The following is a 12,623-nucleotide window of genomic DNA, read 5'->3' on the forward strand; positions in this document are numbered from 1 at the left end:
GGCGGGGGCACTGGAGGTGGTGGCCGGTGTCCAGGTTCTGGGGCTGATGGATTTGCTGGCGGATTGGCAATGGGGAGGGAGCGAGGGAGAAGGGACAGATGACTCCAAGGCTTTGGCCCGAGCTTCTGGGTGGAAGGAAGAGCCATTTGCTGAAATGGGGAAGCTGGCGGTGGGGTCTTCCAGGAAGACTCAAGCATCGGTGACATGCGGCAAGGGGTAGCAGAGTTCTGGTGTTTGGCCAGAGGCTCAGCAATGCCCAAACCCCATCTTGGCCCCGTCACCTCTCCCTGTGAGGCCCTGAGAGAGCTCTGGGAACAGGGACAGAGGCCAGCGGGGCCCAGGGTGCCACGTGGAGCTCGTGCGGAGCGAGGGTGCGAGTGCTCTGCCTCCCCACCCCCCAGCCCGGTGCGAGCACAGCGACACCCAGCCCTTCCCAGGGCTCTGAGGACCACGACAATGGCGAGAAGGCCACCTGCCAGCCTGTGCCCCTCAGGGTACAGACACCCCTAGTCACTAGTTGTCGTGGCCCAGTGAGATCCTATTCCCTCCCCAAACTGCAGAGGAGAAGGGGGAAGGAAGTCATGTATGTGTAGGGTTGGGACGACAGAGTGGAGTTTTTCCTCTCGTCTCAAGGCCCTGTGGGGAACCAGCCTGCCTGTACCAGTCAGGATAGGCCTGGTAGAGATGGCACTGGAGGGGTTTTGAAGGATGAGTAGGAGTTCACCAAGCAGGGAAGAGATGAACGGGTATCTCAGGGGAGGAAATAGGGTGTACAAAGGCCTCGGCTTCCCTCCCCGGCCTTGTTCAGGTTTCCACAGTGACAACCTTGGCACAGGGCCTCTCCCACAGCTGGTATGAACTTGAGTCCCCCTGGAGTGCAGCAGCGCAGGACGAGATCCACGCTGAGAACAGCCGGGACCGTAAGATCCTTCACTGCTGGTTGAAGGGCCCCCAGCAGGAGCTGAACCTGACAGCGGCCTACAGGCACGCGGAGCGGGTAAGAGCCCAGGCGGCCTGTGCAGCCGCCTGAATCCTCACCTGGCCCCCTCCCTCCCCTCCCTGCTTGGGTGGGAAGGGGCTTCATGCCACCAGCTTGGCCTATGACTTAGGGCTTCCCTGAGCCTCAGTTTCTTGATCTGTGAAATGGACCCCAGGCACATTAGCACACAGTCCGGAGCAAAGCTTGGCCTCTTTGAGCTGAGAAGTCCAAGTTCTCTGTTCCCTGCCGGGTACCCAGGGAGGTCTGGGCGTGGGGACGTGCCCGTGGGGTCTTGCAGCGCCATCAGGGTGGAGGCTGCAGCCCCATTCAGCTGTTCTCAGGTGACCGTTCCTGGGGGCAGTGGGCGGGCAGTGCAAGGCTGCCCCTTGTCCCCATGCAGGGCAGGATGGTCAGCTGCTCGGTCCCACTGGCCTGTCCGTCCCTTCAGCCTGGTCCTCCTTGCAGCCCCCGAAGACCCACGTGCTGCTGGTGGCTCTGAGGACGGGTGCACGGGGCCAGTCTCGGGGCTGGCAGCTGGAGGGCAGGTTGGAGGAGCTGAAGCGAGGCAGGACGTTGTACCGGAAGCGGGGGACGCTGCTCCTTAGGTGCGTGCACCCTTTCCCAGCTGACACCCCTGAGGTTCGATGGCCCCCCCTAATTTCCTTTCCCTAGCATGGAGGGTCACAGGGTCCCCAGGGGTGCAGAGCTGCTAGTCCAGAGCCTGGAGAAAAACCACCTGCCTTAGCAGCCCCCATGTCTCCAGCCCCAGCCTAAAAGCTGCCCTGGGGAGTCTTTCACTTCCTGGAGACACGCCTGGTTAAAAAGGTTGTTCCCTGTATGCAGGGAACAGCATGAGGTTGGGGTCAGCAGACCTGTCCTGGATCCAGGCAGCGCATTGACCAGCCGTGTGACCTTGGACGAGTCACCCATGGCCAAAACAACAACAATAGCAAAAAAGTAGCAGCCGCTGTCCCTTACAGAGATCTCATTCCTTTGTTTCTCTCATTTATATTTGTTGAGCACCTGCTATGTGCCAAGCACTTTTTTGGGCACGTGAAAAAGGACAGACACCCTCGCCCTCGGGGAGCTTGTGTGACTGCACATACGTTAATCCCTAGTGATCCACCCGCTGTGTGGGATGAGTAGTGTTACTTTAGTCCCCGTTCCATGATTGGGAAACCGAGGCACAGAGAAGTCAATCGAGTGTTTTGCCCAAGGTCACACAGCCAGTGACAGATCGTGCCTGGATTCCCGTCCCAGTCTGTGTGACTGCAGACCTTGTGTGCTGTCTGTCCCTTGGGTCTCTGCCCCTGCCACCTGCTTCAGTGGCTCCGGCCTGTCTCCCCACCTCCCCGCCAGGCACCCCCTGCACCTGCCCGTCCCGCAGAGCCTGCTCCTGCAGGAGACCTTCACGGCCGACTGGCGGCGCCAGCTTTACTCCCTGGAGACTAGGGTGGTCCTGAACGGCCGCGAGGAGACCCTGCAGACCGTGGTCCTGGGCCGCCAGGCTGGACACCCCTATGTGAGTGGGCTCCAGGGCACGGCTGGGACGGCGCCCCAGAGACGGGGGCGGGGGGAGGCCTCCAGCTGCCTCCTCACCTCTCTGCACGTGTGTGTGCACGCGTGTGGTTGTCCTTCCCGGGTCTGTGCAGGCCTGACGCACCCCTACGAAGGCAAGGCCATCCCCGGGAACTTGGAGGGGTGCCTGGTCACTTGGAATCCGCACACGGTAAGTGAGACGACCCCGGAGACCTTTCCATCCCAGCCATACCTGGGTCACATTGCTGTCATCTCTCAACAGGACGAACAAGACCTTCTCCTGCCTGGGTCCCCTGTTTCGCGCGGTCCCCCTGCTACGATCTGCTTAACAGCCGGAGGGGCTTTTCGGAATGCCCGCACAGTCCTCTTGCCCCCTTGCTTAAAAGTCCTCGGAGCTTCTCTTGGAACAAAGACCCCAATCCGGGGCACATCAGGCTGTCACCCCGCCATCAGCACTGCTTCCTTCCCTTCTGTTTGTCTGTTAGGGTCGAGCACCAGTGTCACCTCTCTCACCCCCGATCACCTCCCGCACTCCCCGGTACTCCCCACCAGCACCCTACGCCCTAGCGGCACCCGTCACAAAGCTGATTCTATTTCTGTGCGATTGTTCGGTCGGTCACTGTCTCCTCTGCTAGTCTGGGAAACGCGGGATCGGTGTCGTGTCTGCTTTACGTACCGCGGTGGCCACAGGGCCCGGGGCACAGTCAGCACTTGATGCAGAGTGGCCGCCTCGGTCCTGTTCGTATTTGAAGCCCTTGTGTACCATGGCCCAGAGCAGAGGTCGGCAAACTTCTTCGGTAAAGAACCAGGTAGAACCTATTGTGGGCTCTGTGGTCTTACGGTCCGTGTCACCGTGACTCAACTCTGCTATTGAGCGAAGGCAGCAGAGAGAGGACGTGAGAGATCCGGCTCGACTGTGTTCCCACACGACCTTATTGATAAACACGGGCCGGGTGGGGCCCGGGGGCTGGAGTTTGCAGACCCCCTAACTTCGTAGATCCCAGCATTTCACTTTCTCGGGGTGAGATTTGGTTTTGCCTGAGTGTCCTTGGCAAGGTATTTCACGTCTCTAAACCACAGTTTGCTTGTCTATAAAATGGGGACAGCAACACTCATCTGTTAGGCAGTGGCTGTGAGGAGTGAAATGTAATAACATAATCTCTCTTAAATGCTTGAGACATGCCTGCTAGACCCACATCCAGGCCTCCTTCCTCACACCTCTGGGAGGAGTAGATGCTCTGGGAGATGACTGCATTCTTCAGCAAGCATTTACTGAGCATCTGCTGTGTGCTAGGCCCCCAAGGAAGACAGTAGTGATTTCTCTCTTGCAAGGTAGACAACAGCCAGTGGGAAAGAGCATGGGGCCGGCCCAGCTGTTGAGCACCCAGACCCATTCTTCTTGGGCCTTGCCTCGCTGGGTTAAATGAGCCTGTGGCTGGCACGGTGGCTCACCACTATAATCCCAGCACTTTGGGAGGCCAAAGTAGAAGGATTGCTTGAGCCCAGGAGTTTGAGACCAGCCTGGGCAATATGGCAAGACCCTGACTCTACAAAAGAAAAATTAGCCAGGCATGGCAGCATGTGCCTGTAGTCCCAGCTACTCAGGAGGCTGAGGCAGGAGGATCACTTGAGCCCAGGAGTTTGAGCTACGGTGAGCTATGCTGACGCCACTGCATTCTAACATGGGCTATGGAGTGAGACCCTGTCTCCAAAACAAGTAGTAAGAAATAAAAAACAAAAAAGTTCTAAAAAAAAAAAAAAAAAAAAGCACACGTGGCTCCCCAGAGATTAGGTAGTGAAGTTCTTGGGGCTTCTGAGGGGGAAGGGCTGGAGGACAGCCTCCAACACCGGCCGACGTCTCCCAGTGGTGTTTGCCGTTCCAAGAACCGGAGATTGCCGATTGCGCCAGGGGCCAAATCCAGCCTGCAGGTGTGTTTGTTTGGTCTGCTTAGCGTTTACATTTTTAAAACAATTAATTGCCCACAGTGGAAATCAGATCTGATCACATTGGGCCTCAAATCCCAGCTGACGACAGCAGGCTAGAAATGAGTACATGGCGATCCTTCAACTTAATTTGGCTCTTCCTAAAACCACATCTGCTTAATGCCACACACTTTCTCCCTTCTCAGACTCTTATTTTTCTTCCTCCATCTTTGTTCTAAAACAAAGTCGTGCATTTCTCTAAAGATGCACGACAGTGATCAAGTTCTCTGGCACGGCATTTTTAACTTCTCTGTCGACACAGAGAGGCAGAGGTGGCAATGTGCTGCTGTGTGCTTGGCGTGTTGAGTGAATACATAATCGAGTATGCGTATTAGTTTCCTATTGCTGCTGTAACAAGTTGCTACAAACTTAGTGACTTAAAACAAATTCGTTTTATAGTTCCAGAGATCAGAAGTCCAAAATGGGTCTCAGTTGGCTAAAAGCAAGGTGTTAACAGGGTTATAGTCCTTCTAGAAGCTCCAGGGGAGACTCCTTTTCCTGTCTTTTCCAGCTTCTAGCTGCCACCCGCATTCCTTGGCTCACGGCCCCTCCTCTGTCTTCAAAGCCAGCAGAGGAGCATCTTTCTGTCTCTCTCACACCCTGACCCTCCTGCCTTCTCTCATAAGCACCTGCGTGACGACATCACCGTTGCCTGAATAATCTAGGACCATGTCCCCACGTCAAGATCCTCAACCCGTGGCTGGGTGTGGTGTCTCACACCTGTAATCCCAGCACTTTGGGAGGCCGAGGCTGGAGGATTGCTTGAGGCCAGGAGTTCAAGACCAGCCTGAGCAATAAAGCGAGACCCTGTCTCTATAAAACACAGAAAAATTATCCGGGTGTGTTGGCGCATGCCTATAGTCCCAGCTACTCAGGAGGCTAAGGCAGGAGGATCCCTTGAGCCCAAGAGTCTGAGGCTACAGTGAGCTATGATTGTGCCATGGCACTATAGCCTGGGTGACAAAGTAAGATTCTTGTCTCAAAAAAAAAAAAAAAGAAAAAGATCCTCAACCCAATCATATCTGCAAAGTCTGTTTTGCCACGTAAGGTCACATTCACAGGTTTCAGAGATTAGGACATGGACGTGATTATGGGAGGAGTGTTAGTCCACCTGCTACACTATGAATTAAACATTCTTTCACTCTAGCGTAGCTTTGACCTTGGGACTTCAGGCTATGACTTGCGGCTTTGCATTCTTCCCAATATTTATTGAGCACCTACTGTGTGGCAGGACTGAAGCTGAGGGTTGGGAACAAAATAGACTACTGCCAGGACACCCCCTTTGGACAAGACCCAGGCACTCATACTTGTCCCCCCGCCCCGGGCCCGCCCTGCTAACCCTACCTGTGTGCACTGGGCCTTACCATCCCTGTTTGGAAGGTCCCACGTGCACCTGTCCCCACCCTTTGCCCTGTAAGTAGAAGACTATAGACTGTGCTTTAACCTGTCAATCTTGGGACCCTTTTCTCATGACTGCTGGGTCTCAAGGGTGGCTTCTGCAGCCACACAGAGATGGAAAGTGACTTCTCTCAGTGTCTCTGGTTCTCACACACCCAGGCTAGGAACAGGGAAGTCGAGGCCACTCTGAAAGTGAACCGGAAAGTCGTGCTGCACTTAAAGGGCTTGCACCGTGACAGATCTCAGCGCGGAGACATCTGGCACAGCCTGGCCCTGGGCGTGGCCCATTCCTACCAGGTACTGTCACCGGGCTGCGCAAACACCGGTCTGTGTCCTCCAGGCAGAGCTTGGCTGTTGGCAGGAGCAAACGGTGCTGCCGTCTGTTTCTTCCCAGCTGGGGTTCCCCCAGGCCCTGAGCTTGGAGGGGGGCGTCATCTTTAAATGGAGTCCCCAAGGAGCATTCAACTTCAGCGTGGACGCACAAGCTGCCGTCAACCACAGCGTCTCAGCCCAGGTCAGGAAGCTGAATTCTGTTCCTTGCTGAGGGAGGAAGGGTTTTAGTACGAGAGAGAAGGTGTCTTATGTGGGATGGCTGAGGAGGGGCTGAGGTGGCCCCACATAGCTCTTGTATTGCAGAATGTGTGTGATTAGTCAGGACACGCTGTTGTCATAGACAAATGTTTGCTTTACCATGAAAGGTCAGTGGAAGTTCACGTCCCTGTTCAGTGTGGCTCTGCTCCACGCAGTCACTCGGGATCCAGCCTTCCCCACCTTGCCCCAGCTGGTGGATGTGGGCAGAGAGAGAGGGTGGTGAAATATGCCAGAGCTTTCTGTGGGCCCCTGAGTAGCACAAGTCACTCCTGTCCGCAGTCTCATCTCATGACCCCGCCTAGCTGCAAGGGAGTCTGGCACATGGGGTTTCAGCTGTGCGTCCGGGAGGGAGAGGACGTGTGGTTTGGGGAATACACAGCAGCTGCTGTAGGTGTATTTGCTCCTTCACACATTCGCCATATGGATCGTGTCTCTGCTGTGTGCCAGGCTCTGTGCTGGGTACTGGGGATGCACAGGTGACTCCGTTTCTGTCCCCGTCTCTAAGGAGCTTTCAGTCTGGTGGGCTTTTAGCTTATATAAGCTTTATGATGTAATTCCCAGCTCCACTGTTAACTAGCTGTGTGGCCTCGGGTGAATTACTTAGCCCCCTTGAGCCTCAGTTTTGCCAGCTGGGAAATGGGGGTAGTGTCAAATAATCCCAACCCAGGTGACAGAGCACTATCGAGGGTCAAACGGGATGACGGTTGTAACGCTGGTAGCACAGCGCCTGGTTCACGGTCAGGGTCAGACAGGCAGTGAGGGTGTGGGAGGTGTGAGCAGGCACCACAGCAGGGAAGTGGGGGGCCCAGAGTGCTCTTCCAGCCCCCTGTCCTGGTCCTCCCTGCCCAAGCTTCCTTCCCATTAGCGCAGCCTGAGTGAGATTTGGGGCTGAGGGAAGGTAGAGGTTTCTGGCATCTGCTGTCGGGCCTGAGTTTCGAGCACACTCTGGGGTGACTGGTCCCTCCCTGGTGCCCACCAGCCACCTCCTGGCCTCTGTATCTCCCCACTCAGCCCCGCTGACTGCTGCTCCCCGACTTCCCAATCCCAACAGGTTTTAGCCCAGCTGAGCGGATCCGGCTCCTACTTCGTGTTTTCCTTCCAGCTCAGACATCCCCACGGACCAGCGTTTCCTCCAAACTTACAGGTAAACGTGCGCTGCTCCCTTGGGGCTGACCCCAAGTCGCCTGCCGAGCGCGGCCTCTGCACAGCCAGCCTGCCGGGCGGTGGGGCGGGAGGAGGGCAGGAGGGGCCGCGCCTCGGTGCCTGGCACAGCCCGGCGGCCCCGGCAGAATCAGGAGCAGATGGCGGGGAGGTTTCCAAATCTGTCACTTGGAAGAGATTGTCCAGGCGAGAAGGGTTTTTAGCTTCCTAGGGGGGGGTGGTGAAGGACCACGTTTCACTCTTAAAAATGGAGGGAAACAGAATTTTCCTGCAAACCCTGTCCTGTGTTTGGGTTTGGGAGATGCCATGTGTGTCATCCTTCGAGAAGGCTCTTTAGACCAAGGATGTTTTGCCCAGTTTGGGGTAAAAACACGGAAGGGTTTTACTCTGCAAGGAAGTAAAGAGATGGAGAAAGACGTCCAGGTGGGAGGTTCCCCAGGGCCGGGGGCCTAGAGACCCCTGAGTTTGTTTCTTCATCGAGTAGGCGATGCGTGCACAGGAACTGGGCTGGGGAATAGGGGACATGGAAAGCAAACAGGTGACCCAACAGGGACAAGGCCCCGAAGAAAGGTGGGCAGACCTTTAATTTGACAGCAAGTTTTAGATGCCTGCTGTGTGCCAAGCCCTGTGCTGGTGGGTTTCAGAAACTCAAATGGAGGGCCAGGCGCGGTGGCTCACGCCTGTAGTCCCAGCACTCTGGGAGGCCGAGGCGGGAGGATCGCTTGAGGCCAGGAGTTAGAGCAAAAGTGAGACCCTATCTCCGTAAAAGATAGAAAAATTAGCCGGTCATGGTGGCACATGCCTGTAGTCCCCAGCCCAGGGAGGCTGAGGCAGGAGGATCGCTTGAGCCCAGGAGTTGGAGGTTGCCGTGAGCTAGGCTGATGCCACAGCACTCTAGCCCAGATGACAGAGTGAGACCCTGTCTCAAAAAAAAAAAAAAAAAAGAATCTCGAATGGAGCCTGAGAGTGGCTCTGAATGGATTGAGCTGGCGGTTCCCAGAGGCAGGTGTCCTCGCGTGTTGACATCTCTGAGGTCAGAGTGCTCCCTCGCGTTGCCACACATCCTCGTTCCCTTGGCAGCCTTTTCACGTTTCTGGCAGTTGGTAAAATCATGACACTGCCGAGAGCCGCTGGCCTCTTGGGTTGGGGGGGGCGGGGCTGCCACGTCACCCCGATGTGACAGGAGTCGCGTCTGGGGGTGTTGAACGTGTGCCGGGCTCTGCCCCGAACCCTTCCCCTGGCTCCTCCCGTGGACGCTCTGTCACGCCGCGGCGAGGGGGCCGCCGCTGGACCCTTTTGTGGGCGAGGATCTGAGACACGGAGGAGAGCCGCGGTTTGCCCAAGGCCGCTGAGCTCACGAGTGGAGGGGCTTGGCCGGGAACCCAGGGCTTCTGACTCAGAGCCCACGCTGCCCCCTGAACTCGTCGCGGAGCAGGGTGTAGGTCCCCAGAAGTGTGGATGCCGGCTCACCTAATGGGTTCAAGCGTTGTGATTTTTTTTAAAACAGCCCTTTGTTCACGTTGCCTCTGCGGTTGAGTGGGGACCGGGGGTGGCGGTGGGGTTCCCTTCCCAGCTTCTGTGCACTCTTGAACTGCCTCCCCCAAGGGACCTCTCTACACCTGTGCCTTTCATCCTTATTTTCATTGTCACCTTCTGTGAAGCATTTGTAGACATTTTTTTCCTAATCCCCTTCTCCCAGGAAATTCTAACTCCCCGGGTATATGTACCATGTTTCTGTTTACGCGATGTGTGCGTATCTGTGCTTTGTATTAAAAGGGTGGGAGTTTTTCGCCCACCTTCCAAGAACCGATTTTTGCTGTTGTCACCCGTGTTGAGGATACTTGCTCCATGGGAACCCTGGGGCACACGGAGGCCACCTGGGTGATGCGCCCGTGTAGCCTGGACGTTTTCCCCCAAACTGGATGTGGGAATCCCTGGAGAGGTTCTAGGGCCCGCCTGCGTCCCGGCCCGGAGACGCCACGTTGACTGGTCAAGGGGCAGTGGGGAAGGGGCTGTCCCCAGACATAGTTTTTAAAATAATTAATAGACTTTATCTTTCAAGAGCAGTTTTAGGTTTGCAGAAACACTGAGAGTTCCCACGTGGCTCCCTTTGCCACACTCAGTCTTGCACTGGGGTGGGGCGTTTGCTACGACTCACGAACCGACGTTAACATATTATCGGCAACTAAAGTGCGGGCTTTGCAGTAGGGCTCACTGTTGGTGTTGTGCGTTCTGTGGGTTTGGACAAACGTATGATGTCACCTCTCCGCCATGGCAGCGTCACACAGAGCAGTTTCACTGCCCTAAAAATCCCCTGCAATATTGCTGGTCGCCCCTCCCCACCCCCAACCCCTGGCTCTGTGGGTCTTTTGACTGTGTCTGTAGTTTTGCCTTTTCCAGACTGTGTCAGAGTTGGAGCCGTACAGTATGTAGCCTTTTCAGAGTGGCATTTTTCATGTAGTGACATGCATTTAGGGCTCCTCCGTGTCCTTTCCCGGCTGAATAGCACAGTTCTTTTCAGTGCTGAGCAATGTTGCGCTGTCTGGGTGTGCTGCAGTTTATCGGTCCTCTATGGAGGAACGAGGTGTACGTTTAAAAGCTTTCCGTGTGGTTGTAATGCAAAGGCTGGGCTGAGAACCGTGGGGCCCAACCAGCTTTGTAGGTGGGGAAACTGAGGCTCAGGCCAGGGAGGGTCTCGGGTCCCAGGGAACTGGTGGAGCCTCGGTCCCCCCTGCTCCCCTCAGTAGCCGGGGTGGGCCTGGCCAGGTGTGGCCTGCTGTGGCCGCTCCTTGTGTGCCAGGCACCATCCCCTGTGAACTCCAGAAGCTCCGGGTCCTCCGGCTCCCAGGGCCACTATCTCGGGCATCCTGTTCCGTGACTGAATTGCAAAGGGGTCCTCTGCTTCCCCGCCAGCCCCCTTCAGGCCCCAGCACGAGTTGTAGTGCCAGGCAGGCCCAGGTGGCATGTGTGATCCTCTCCGAGCCTCAGTTTCCCCATTTGTGATGGGAGCTCTCACTTCACACATGGTGGAAGGGACAAGATGAGACTGTTCCCAGGGTGGGCTGTCCCACCTTTCCCTCTCTGCCCGATTTCTCTTCCACAGCGCTTGCTGCCCGCTGTGCTGGGTGAGTGCTCAGAGCAGGCTCGGAGGGCTTCCTGGAGAGGGGGCTGTCCGCCCACTTGGGCTCCCACTGACCCTCCCCGTCCCTGCTCTGCCTCGGAACCCTCCCCTGCCTCCCTGCAGGTGCAGACGGCTGCCGGGCGCCACAAAGCGCGCAGCCTCAACGGGTCCCTGTCTGTGCACCCGTCTGGCCGGGAGCTGCTTCTGTTGGAGGTCAACACCAGCCAGGACGCCCGGAGGAACACCCGGGGCTGGGCCACGAGTGTCCTCCTCCACCAGGCAGTCCTCAGGGCCCCCATGGCTGTGCAGCTGCAGCTGTCTGGCAAGATCACCCCAGCAAGGTAACGGTCCCCAGGTGGCCTGCGAGGGGACAGAGGGTCACTGAGGACAAAGGGCTGGTGGCCTGGGAGATGGGACATCATCACCCTGAGGTCCCCTCTTCTGTCACTCTGAGACGATGCCTACGTTAGCCCCGTTGGCATCAGTCTTGCTTTGACAGCGTTGAGGGCATGGAAGGGGAGTGGCGTTCGGTTCTCACTTGTATCTTTTATTTCTTTTCTTTTCTTTTCTTTTTTTTTTTTTTTTGGTTATGAGAGCGTTCAGTGTAGACGACTTGAAGGATTGTAATAATGTATAAAGAACGCAACAAAAATCAGCAGAGATCGTGGGGAATCTGCATCATCCCTCGTGTCATCCCTGGCTGTGTGTTCACATGCTGCTGTGCCCACTGCGCTGCCGCCGCCGGTGGGACCACGCTGCCCTTCTGTGCCTCAGTTTCTCCACCTGCTTCTTCGGGTGGTGCTGAGGATTAGCTGAGCGCGGCGTGTGAGTCCCAAGCCGGGGCCCGCGAGCGTGTTCGGTAGCTGGCGCCGTCGCTGCTGCTCGGGTAGCAGGAAGCACACGCCTTTCTCTGCTGGCCTCGCCACGCTCGGTGCCCAGCACCTCTGTGATCGGGTGGGGGCGACTTTTAGAACAAAAGACACTCCTGTCACCCAGGAGCTCTGTGTCAGAAGTTGGGGGCAATTATTATGATTTTTTTTATGGTGGGAAATGGCAGATAACAATTATTATCATTTTTTATCATAACATCACACGGCTACTCTGAATGTTCTGCTACCACTGAATGTTCTGGCACAAATTGGGTCTCCGTGAAATATTTCTTTCATAATTCCAGCTCTTTTCCCAGCTTTGGCATGACTTGAAGGTGACCCACGGCTGTGGATGTGACCCTCGATAACCTTGTCCCCAGAATTACCATCCACAGCTGGCCGGCTGGCCGTCTGTCCATCCATCTGTCCAATTGCCCCTCCTTATCCCCAATCTAAAAAGGATTTGAGGATTATGAAAATGTATTTTCTCCTAGGTCAGGAGTTGGCAGACTTTCAGTAAAGGGCCAGATGGTAAATATTTTCGGCTTTGTGGGCCATATGGTCTCTGTCACAAGCACTCATCTCTGCCACCGTGGCACAAAAGCATCACTGACAATTTGTAAATGAATAGGATGGTGTTCCAGTAAAACTTTATTTATAAAAACAGGTGGTGGGCTGGTTTTGGCCTACAAGCTGTAGTTTGCCAACCCTTGTTCTACATTTTTAAAAAATACTTGAGGAATGTAGGGGAAAGGGAAAGTAGGAAAAATGGAAAGGTGTTCAAAGTGGCATCAATAAACAAAATGTGTGCCATGAGATCCTCTACATTTTCTAGAGCTGAGCTTAAGATTTGGCTCTGAGCTTCCTAGTAGCCAGTGCAAAAAGAGAAACCAATGAATGGTATTATTTGCAGTGGCCATAGGAAACTCTCTCTCTCTCAATCACCTATGTGAAGGGGACAGCCACCTGTGGAGACCCAATC

At 55.7% G+C, this 12,623-nt stretch overlaps 1 protein-coding gene across 1 annotated transcript in view; it reads left to right on the forward strand.

The window, feature by feature from the left end:
• Positions 1-12,623, forward strand: part of LOC138394078 (uncharacterized) — a 97,171-nt gene that overhangs the window by 44,743 nt on the left and 39,805 nt on the right. Inside the window, 8 exon segments of the mRNA XM_069485695.1 lie at positions 809-997; positions 1,445-1,584; positions 2,339-2,501; positions 2,622-2,708; positions 6,059-6,196; positions 6,294-6,413; positions 7,542-7,634; positions 10,896-11,113. Of these exon segments, the coding sequence (XP_069341796.1) occupies positions 809-997; positions 1,445-1,584; positions 2,339-2,501; positions 2,622-2,708; positions 6,059-6,196; positions 6,294-6,413; positions 7,542-7,634; positions 10,896-11,113 (1,148 nt within the window).

This window comes from Eulemur rufifrons, chromosome 14 (genome assembly GCF_041146395.1).
Source record: "Eulemur rufifrons isolate Redbay chromosome 14, OSU_ERuf_1, whole genome shotgun sequence".
Taxonomy (NCBI): domain Eukaryota; kingdom Metazoa; phylum Chordata; class Mammalia; order Primates; family Lemuridae; genus Eulemur; species Eulemur rufifrons.